This window comes from Bombus bifarius, unplaced genomic scaffold, assembly GCF_011952205.1.
Source record: "Bombus bifarius isolate JDL3187 unplaced genomic scaffold, Bbif_JDL3187 scf7180000009980_frag, whole genome shotgun sequence".
Taxonomy (NCBI): Eukaryota; Metazoa; Arthropoda; class Insecta; order Hymenoptera; family Apidae; genus Bombus; species Bombus bifarius.
The window spans coordinates 9084-19750 of record NW_022885452.1 but is presented as its reverse complement, the minus strand read 5'-3'; the positions used below and the strand labels follow the sequence as shown (position 1 = coordinate 19750).

At 41.2% G+C, this 10667-nt stretch overlaps 1 protein-coding gene across 1 annotated transcript; it reads right to left on the bottom strand.

Moving 5' to 3' along the window:
* Positions 1 to 2064: 2064 nt before the first annotated feature.
* On the bottom strand, positions 2065 to 8240 carry LOC117215983 (uncharacterized protein K02A2.6-like). The gene is made up of 5 exons (XM_033462539.1): positions 8139 to 8240; positions 7655 to 7910; positions 6815 to 7462; positions 5531 to 6484; positions 2065 to 2297 (listed from the first exon to the last, which is right to left on the bottom strand). Exons 1-5 carry the CDS (start codon positions 8238 to 8240, stop codon positions 2065 to 2067), a joined length of 2193 nt encoding a protein of 730 aa, XP_033318430.1.
* Positions 8241 to 10667: the final 2427 nt, after the last annotated feature.

The following is a 10667-nucleotide window of genomic DNA, read 5'->3' as shown; positions in this document are numbered from 1 at the left end:
TATTCTTGTGAGTTTCTTCAATTGACATTCCTTACATGTTCTTACGTAATCTTGAATTTCCTTTTTCATATTTTCCTAATAGTAATGTTGTCGTATTCTTTGATAAGTTTTTGTTATTCCTTTGTGTCCTGCTATGCTTGATTCATGTTTTTCTCGTATTATGTTGTTCCGCGCTTCCACAGATGGGGTAATTACTTCCCCAGTGCAAATGGTGATGGTTAAGGTTTTTTCCATAAATATTTCCTTTAATTTTCTGATTGTATATCGCCAGGGTATTTCCTCCAAGTTTCCTTTGCTAATGCTGAACGAAGTTAACTGTTTTTCATTTACTCCGTCTAATAGAGATCTTAGCGAGTTTAATAAATTTTCTGGTGTTATTGGAATATTTCTATTTTCCTTTATCGATAGGAATACAATGTATTTTCCAGAATCGTAATTCAATCTTGCTTTTTCTAACATTAAATCTTCATAACGAGGTAATTTTCCCGTTTCCTTCATTTCTAAGGCTCCTTTATCTATCAGATTGCCATGTATATCTATAAATACTACTTTATGGTCATTTACTCTCGCAATTGAGTCTCGGGTTTCTGAAATTCTTAGTTCCGCAATTATCGTAGGTCTCGTGTCCTTTTCTCGTTGTTGAATTAGTTCTGGAATTACAGTGGAGGTCTCTTTTTCGCTTGTTGTATCCGTGCCTTCTTTTTCTCGATTGGTTATTTCTCTATCTGTACTTACATCGATTTCTGCTAATGCTTGGTCTAAATATTTTATGGGGGTTTCTTCTATTGTAAAATGTTTTCGGGTAAAACCCTTTCCTTGATTTTTAGAGTCACTGGATTGAGGCAAGACGTGTGGTTTAGCTTCGAATATGGGAGAGTCTTCGGTTGACGTATCTATTTAGAATCTTTTTGAGACAGGATAGCGAATCGGTGAGACTTCCTCTCTCTTTCTGATTGGTAAACAAACTTCCGGAGGGTTCCTAGATAATGCGTCTGCGTTTGCGTTCGCCCTGCCTTCTTTGTATACAATGTCAAATTCGAAGTCCGATAACTTTAATTTCCATTTCCAAATTCTTGAAGTTGGATCTTTGATAGAATGCATCCACACTAAAGGTTTATGATCGGTTACGATGGTAAACTTTCTTCCGTAAAGATACGGTCGGAAGTGCATTGCGCTGTAAACAATTGCCAGACACTCCTTTTCTATGGTAGAGTAGTTTTGTTCGGCGGGATTTAATAGCCTTGAGGCATACGCAATCGGCAAATCCTTTCCGATTGGCCCTTGACTCAGTACACCGCTTATTGCATATCCTGATGCGTCTGTAGTAAGGTTAAAGGGTTTAGAAAAGTCCGGATATTGCAGGATGGGTTTCGTCACTAACGCTGTCTTTAAATTATTGAATGCGTTTTCTTGATTTTCTGTCCATTTAAAGGGAGTGTCTTTCTTTAATAGTTGTGTCAATGGTTTCGCGACCTTGGGGAAATCGGGGTATAAATCTTCTGTAATATCCTGCTAGTCCCAGAAATTGTTTGATCTTTTTCGCCCTCTTTGGTCGTGGAAATTTTGATACGGCTTCGACTTTCTTTGGGTCCGGTTTCACGCCATCCTCACTAATTATATGTCCTGAATAATTCACCTCGTGTCGTAAAAATTCGCACTTATCAGGTTGTAATCGTAATTTAGCTTTCCTCAGTCTTTCCATTAATTTATTAAATTTAATTTCGTGTTCTTGGAGAGACGTGGAATAAATCACTATGTCATCCAGATAGACGAATAGTTCTATTCCTTGCAGACCAGATAATATTGAATTCATCAAACGTTGAAATGTTGCTGGGGCATCTTTTAATCCAAAGGGCATTCTTTTGAATTGAAAATGCCCGTATGATGTCGAAAATGCTGTTTTGTGGGCATCTTCCTGTGACATACGGATCTGGTGAAAGCCCGATGCCAAGTCAAACGTGGAAAAATATTTTGCACTTCCTAATTGATCCAATATTTCTGTAATGTTGGGTAGTGGGAAGGCATCGCCAATCGTTTTATCGTTCAATTTTCTATAATCGATGACTAATCTCCAGCGCTTATTTCCTTGCGAATCGGGTTTTTGGGCACAATCCATAACGGGGAGTTATATGGAGATATTGATGGTTCCACTACGTCCGTATCTAGTAGTTCTTGGACCTGTCGATTTATTTCTTCTCGATGTATTGGTGGATATCGATACTGTTTAGTATTGATGGGTATATTATCCGTTGTAATTATCCTATGTTCCAGAACTTCGGTTGCTTCCAATGTATCTCCTGGAATATGAAACCTATCTTGATTATTACGAATCAATTTTTTAGCATTTTCCTTTTCTTCTGCGTTCAAATGTTCGAGTCGTGGTAACTCATTTATTTTATCGTATCTACTTTCCTCCGATCTTAGAACTGTATTGCACGCTGTCCTAGGAAGCGGGTGGCGGGGGGGGGGGATTTTCAAATTCTTTAATTACCATCGTTGGTGTTGTAAATACGTAATCTCTCGAAGTAGTATTTATTACTCTTATGTAACCTTTTCCTTTATGATTCCTCACAACTGCATTACCAAAATAGATTCCCTTGTTCGGCTCGATTCTTGGAATAAATCCCTCTTTTATCTCTGGATTAGCGATATTAATCGAACACGTTATTGAACTTCGCTTCGGTATAATTATTTTTTCTTTAGTATCGAAGGAAATATAAATATTTCCCCATCTGATATGTTTTCCCTCATAATCTAAACGAGCCTTACAACCTGCAAAAAATTCGGATCCTAGGATTCCGTCTTGATCGATTAGCAATGAATCATCGACTACATGAAAAACAACCGGATGGCCCGCAACCTGTATTACCGTCTGCCCTAAGAAGACCAGGCTCGTTGCCGTAATTCCTCGCACTTCGATTGATTCCTTTTCGTCGATGATGGCTGAATCGAGTATAGCAGGTTTCTTGATAATGTTGATTTCCGATCCAGAGTCTAATAATAAACTCGTCTTAGTCTTTAGATCTGGGGAAACTATTCGTGCAGTTGGGGTCGTTGGGGACTCGTTAAATTTTATTGAAATAATTCGGAGAGGTCGCCTTCCGAATCTGAATTCAACTCCTGATGATTTTCCTTCGCCGGTTGCTTGTGCTTCACTCTTTTCCTTTTGCCTTGAGATTCTGGATTCTCTGTCTGTGACCTCGTTTGGTTGTGGGATGACTCCCCCACAATATTTAGTGGTTGTTCGTTCGATCTTATGGTCGGCATTGCGTTCGCTCTGTCTCTCGTTATGGGTGGTGGAGTCGATCTCGCGGGGGTGGCTGTCCTTGTTGTGTTTGTTGCCGTCGGCGCCGGTCGCCTGGTTGCCGCCTGTACTCTTGGGCGAAGGACGTGTTTGGTTTCCCGATGGTCTCGAAGCATAGGGTACGACTAATCCGGCATCTACTCGGGCTTTAAATTTGTAACAGTCTTTCACTAGATGCCCGGGTTTTTTTGCAATAGTTACACGTGATATTTTGTCTTGTAGAATTCAAAAAATTCTGCGATGGAGGTAGCGATCTTCGATCTTGGCGGTTGTTCCTGATATTGTTGTTAGTGTTCGAAGGATGTGCGTTGTCGCGTCTGTAATAGTTCGAGGGTGTCGGTCGTTGGGGTCGCGTTCTATCGGTTATTTGTTTCAATTCGTGTGTTGCTTTGACGGCTTGACGATATGCATCTTCTAAAGTATGGTACCCTGCTATTTTTACTCGCACATATACCTCGTTCGGAAGTCCTTCAACGAAAGCTTCTTTCGTTTCCCAATCTATAGTATCTTGGATACCGGGGGATATGATGCCGTAGTCGCCTCTTTCTCCGTCCACTATTGCCAATCTAAGATTTCTAACGGGATCCATATAATCTAATATGTCTTCCCCGGGTCGTTGAAATATCGTTCCTAATTCCCCTTTATATTCGTTAAGAGATTTCTTTGGGCCGAATAGATCCTTTAATTTGTTTCCGAAATCGTTTAGACTCATTAATTCTGTGTCTTCGATGGCGAGGAGCGCGTGTCCACGGAGCTTATTTACTAACAATTTTACCAATTGAGGTTCTTGATATCTGGGAATCATATTTCGCGCGCTCTCACAAGCTCTTAAAAAGTGGAATACCGATGGTCGATATCCGTCAAACACTGGCACCGATTCGATCGCATCTTTTAGCTTAATTGGCTGGGTATGTCCACTCGGCTGGACCGTCTCTTGTTGCGTTGTCGGCGGCGATACGGGTGTTTTAGGTTCTTGTTTTGTTTTAAGTTCGAATAAGCCGCTTTGTAATTCGGCGAGTTTTGCACTCATATCGCGAAAGTTCGCATCCCATGCTTTAAACTTTTCCGACAATGTCAAAACCATTTCTTCGTCCAACGATTCCACTACACTCGCCATTGTTTCTTAAATATTTGTTAAATATATATATTAATCAAGATAGACTAACTAAATATTAACGACAAGACATGACTGAACTCGGCGCAAAGGAATAAAGTTATGCTACACGAAATAACTGGTAACACAATACACAAAACATTAACTAAATTAAACGAGACTTACATAAATGCAAGTCACGTATAATCGAAACAATGACTATTGAAATTCGGTAACAATACAATCCATGCTATCGCATTAAAGTAGCACACGGTATTGACACACACAATATCACGAAACACAAAACAATATTACAAAACACTACTAAATAAAATTATAGTGATTAACAATTAATTAATTATTTCAACAACACGTTACTGTTGACATTAAACCAACGCCATACCAAAGAGACACGCGAGCGACCATGTTGAAAAATTCGTCGCGCGCACATACAAATAACAGCCTATGCAATACAATACAGCATCATAATAGCAATGTTAGGTACTAATAAAAAAAAAAAAAAAAACACAAGAAAAAGGGGGAGAGAGTTAAGGAAAATATATATAATAAATAACAACTAACATAATTATAACATATTATATATGTTATATTATATACAGGGATACAGTATTCGTACAAAGGAACAGATCCAAACGAAAATTATATATATAAAAAAAAAATAAATAATATATATATGTAATATTGTGATATAATATATTTACAAGGAATGGATGATACAGATGTTAATCGGACAGAAAAAGACGATTGTTGTTCAACCTGAACTATTCACACCAAACGTACAGAAGATCACGTGGCCAAGATCACGTAGGTCTCCTCTTTCCAAAACTACGCGATCAAAAACAAACGCCTCGGCTCTCGCGACATTCCACGCGGTTCACCCGCCAACTCCCAGGCCTCACACTCACGATACTACACTCGGCCATCCTGCAATAACATCTGCCCTCAGATGTTGCCTCCTATCTCGCTGTCATCAGATGCGTCACTTTCGGCGTTTATGACCCAAGGTTTCATAAAATCAGCAGTAGTTGATGACCGTTTTGGCCCCTCATGCTCTCCTACCTTCTCCACAATGTAGCGATCATTCCGCATTGCTCGCACTATCCGGTACGGACCCAAAAATCTTCCTCCCAGTTTTAATCCTGGGCCAAACTGCGTTCTCTTTATGGCCACCAACTCTCCACTTAGGTACTGTTTCGCACCTTTTCTTCTTTTGTTGTAGTGCCTCCGATTTTCCTCTTGAGTAGCAGCAATTTTCTTTTTCGCGTCCTCACGCAGTTCACGACGTTGCTCTTCGAATTCCACCACCCATTCTTCTTCAACCAATTTTCGGATCTGTGGGTCTTCTTTAGTTTGCATCTCGACCCCGACAAGTAGCTGGAAAGGAGTTTTTCCCGTGCTCCTGTTTAATGTAAAATTCAGGTATTTCTGTACTTGGTCGACATGTTTATACCAATCATCGGGTTTAGGGGCAGTCAGTTTAGTTAGTAAAGGTATGAGTGTCCTGTTTACCCTCTCTACCTGCCCGTTCCCCCTCGGCGCCCCCGTCGTGACTAATAAATGCTTTATATTTTCTTCTTCGCAATACTCTTGGAACGCGTTGGATGTGAACGCTGTTCCCCGATCAGAGATAATTCGTCGTGGGTTCCCAAAAACAGCCGCTTGCTTCTTCAGTCGATCGATAACATCCGCGGTATCAGTAGATCTAGTAGGATAAAGCCACGTAAACTTCGTGAACGCATCCACTACTACAAAGATGTGTGCGTATCTTTTCTTTGTAGCTGTCATAGGGCCCACATGGTCAATATGATAAGTGTCTAACGGTGTGTCACCTTTGTCTAACGGATTTAGATATCCCTCTTGCTTGCCCAATTTTCGTTCGGCTAGGATACAATCGAGACAGTTAGATACCACATGCTCGACCTTTTCACGTAGCCCCTTAAACCAAAAGTCCTTCTTGACTATAGCTTCTGTTTTGGTGACCCCAAAATGCCCACGCTCGTGCGCCTGCCTGACTACCTGAACCTGCATAGCCTTCGGTACTACTATTAACACATCATCCTTACACTCTTTATACAAAATATTGTTCCTTATTACATACCTATCGACCTGATTGCACGTTGCGGCGTCTAAAATTCTACGGACTTCAACGTCCTTGTTCTGTGCACTTCTCAACCGTGCAATCAGCCCGTCTTCATTTTCCGTTACATACATAGTGCTCGGCAGGGGGTTTCTACTCAGAGCATCCACATGCTGCATGCTTTTACCTGGCCTATGACACACCTGATACTTAAACTCGTCTAGTAACAAGGCCCATCTGGCTACACGCACACACAAATCTTTCTTTTTCATTGTCATAGCAAACGCTTGGCAATCCGTGACGATAGTAAACGGCATACCTAACAGATATATTCTAAACTTGTTCAACGCTTTTACAATTGCTAGTACTTCCAGTTCGTAACTGGTGTACTTTGCCTCGGCGGGAGTTGTTTTTCCGCTGGCAAAGTAGACCGGATGGAATTTTCCATCGTCCAGATCTAGTTGCATTAAAATTGCTCCGTAACCCTCTGCGGACGCGTCTGTATGCAACTCAGTCTCCGCGCCCATTCTATACAACTTTAACACTGGTTCGTTGACAAGCGCTGTTTTCAAGATTCCAAAGGCCTCTACTTCTCGATCGCCGAACTGAAATTTTACCTCCTTTTTCAACAAATCCGTCAAAGGCTTAGCAATCTTCGCGTATCCCCTAATAAATTTTCGAAAGTACCCCGTAAGTCCCAAAAAACTCTGAACCTTTTTAACAGATGTTGGCTTGGGAAAGTTTGCTACTGCCCTAGTTTTATGTGTAGACGGCCTTATGGTATCTTTTGAGACTATATACCCCAAATATTCAATTTCCTGCTGCAGAAAACGACATTTTCCCCAGTTTATAATTAGCCCATACTGCTCAGCTAACTCTATGACCATTTGCAAACGTCCCCACGCCTCCTCTAAATTCTTTGCAAGAATAATAATGTCATCCATATACACGATAACAATACCTTTACCTACTACGTTCCTTAAAGATCATCGAAATATACTTCTGAAACACAATGGGTGAAATCTTTAAACCAAACGGCAACTTCAAAAATTCATATTGGCCCGATGGCGTAACGAAAGATGTATATTTTCGGCTGTCTTTGTCTAAACACACGTGAAAAAACCATTCTTTAAATCCAACGTTGTGAAAAACAGAGTACCTTGCAATGCATCTAAAATATCATCAATTAAAGGCAATGGGAAATGTGGACACTCAATAAGTTCATTAAGCTCGCGAAAATCAACACAGACTCTGATAGAACCATCTTTCTTTCTAACTACAACTATGGGACTTGCATATTCTGAGTTTGACGGTTTTATTGTGCCTTCATTTGTCCATAATTCCATCAACTCGTCCACCTCTTTTTTCTCCGAAGGCGCCAATCTTCGCGGCCTTCGAACCACAGGTTTGTCACTCTTTAAAACGATTTTTGCCGTTATCCCAACGTCCCGCTTTTTCTCCGGCCTATACCCCCTAACGATATCGCGAATCGCTTCACGATAATGCGGTTCCCGTACGTGTGTTAGGTCTGTTTCGTCGGTCTGTTCTACCACGTTAACTCTAAACACATCCGGCACGTCTTTGTTAGTCTGTTCGTCAAGCCGTAAGAAAGTCACTTCGCCTCGTTTAACCCGTAGCTCTACCTGATCCAGAAAATCAGTGCCTAACAACAGGCCGTGCTTCGTCAATATTTTGTTTGAAACAACGTGCAAAGTGATTGGCAGTTTACACCCATCAACCGTCATTACCTTGGTGAATTCACCCCAGGTCTCATTGCCAGCGGAACCAACACCGTCGAACTTAAGCGTGCATTTACCTAGCGGTGGTGACCCTAACCTCGCATACTCGTCTGATCGAATGAACGTGAGATCACTACCCGTATCCACTAGTGCCACAAACCTACAATCATCTATCGCCACTTCCTTCACATACTTCCCCTTTTCGGATCTTGACACTACGCAAGTCTCTTTCGGTCGTGCCGTACACCTCGCTGCAATATGTCCAAATCCGCTGCACTCGGAACACCTAACACCTTCTCCCCTCTCCGGACACTTAACACTTAGATGATCCTCACTACCGCAAATGAAGCATCTTCTTTTCTTCATTGCATCTACAGATTGACTGGGCTTCCCGTTCTTCTGGGTTTTAGCCGGCTTCACAATCGACTTTACTCTGCGACTCTTCTGCTCTTCGTACATCACTAACCTCTTCCTCAACTCTTTGATTGACGTAGCGCCGTACAATATAGCCTTATTGTTCTCGTCGTCTATTATTCCATCCACTATGTATTCCACCTTTGCTTCCTCCTCTATGTCCACATGGTTGGCTATTTCGAGCATGCGGTACATGTAAGCCAAACATGCTTCATCACTCTCCTTTTTTGTTTCTTCAAGTTTCTGATGTACTTGCCTACTGTTGACTTTCCTCGAAAATTCTTTCACTAGCCCCCTCTTCAACTCATGCCAAGTCCTGGCATGACACTCGAAGCTCGCAAATATTTTCGCTGATCCCTTCAGCAGCTTCCTCGCGTGGACTGCCTTCTGCCCATCCGACCACATGCACGTATCAGCGACTTCCTCGAACGACTCGAACCATCGTTCGACATTTCCACCTTTGTTGCCACTAAACGACTCTAATGCATCTTCGACGTCTCTAAAACTCAGTGTCGAACCAACACATGCCCTTCGACAATATTCATCACCTGAATACACCCTTCGCGTACCTCTCTTGTATCCTCTTGCGTTTTTTTTGTCATCTTCATACTCACTTTCGTCGTCGCTTTCTTCCTCCGACGATATGTCATTACCATCCATGGCCGCTTGTAGCCGTGCGCGTAATTCTACTTTTCTTCCCGTCGTTTTTAAACCCAAACTAGCGAGGCGCTCCTTCAACTCCTTCGTATTCATTTTCTCAAAATTTTCATCTTCGTTACAATCACGCTCAGCTCTCTGTACATTTCCTAAATCTCGTTGACCGGTTAGCTCTTCACCGCCCGTCGATCCCTTAGGATACGATTGTCCAGCCCTACACCATTGCACGCGCATATATGTATATATACTCGAAAACAAGGTACATTTGTGATATTTATTCCTATTGATGATATATACTTATATATTTATAACAATAAAACAAATCTCATTTATACTACATACCAATACGTACGCATATATGTATATAATTACAATCCAAGTAGTATTCATAATATTTATTTTCACTGATAACAAGTACGTAAAACCTAAAATAAAACAAAGGTTTTAACAATAAAAAAAAACAAAAAAAAAGAAAAAGGGGAAGAAGAAAAAAAGGAAAGAAAAAAAATATAACATTGTTAGGGAAGTGATACATTTACACTGTACATGAGAGTGTGTGTGTAAGGGCCAGAGGGCGTCAAGGTCTTAGTGGAGACAAAAGACTGTTGCCAGATGTTAGAAGAATCTAGGATAGTCGGTTGGCGACCAGCGTGCGTGCAAGACGTTCTTCAGAGAGTAATATAGATGTATAACTGTTGTGTGGGAAATGTAGGCAATAATTTGTATTCCCATATCCTCGAATTTCCTTAACAAATATATATAAATATACAATTTTCTTTTTCTATAAAAGGTTATTCCTATTTCTGATAAACTCGAGAAATGAAAACATTATACCATGATACACTGACACAAAGATACACCACACAGAAGAAACTAATAGAGAACGCTTTAAGCTTGGCAAACTTACCGCCCGACGAATTTGCATACACCATAACCAAAACTCAGGACACATGGCTTTGATCGCAGGAGAAGCGGTCCATATAGTCAAATGCATTCCGGTACAAGTAAAGGTACGACATACAACAAAATGCTACTCGGAACAACCCGTTTGGCAAAGGAATCGCACCACAGGAACTCCGCCCGGACGTGCGCCAAACGTGGCGATATTCAGCACCATCGTCGTTGGCCACGAGCGGAATGTATACCCAAAAGATGCACTACGGGACCACGTCATGTTCCCGGCAGAAAATCTGCAGTCTTGAACGCATTGGCCAGAGGAGCAACAGGAAAAACAATCGTCCCTGGAACAGTAAACATCCTGGGAATGATGGACAAAACACATTAACGACAATAGCGAAAAATACCGTATCAAGCTTATGGACTGGTTTTATGGAATTTGGAACTGTCAGTGCAGCAATATTT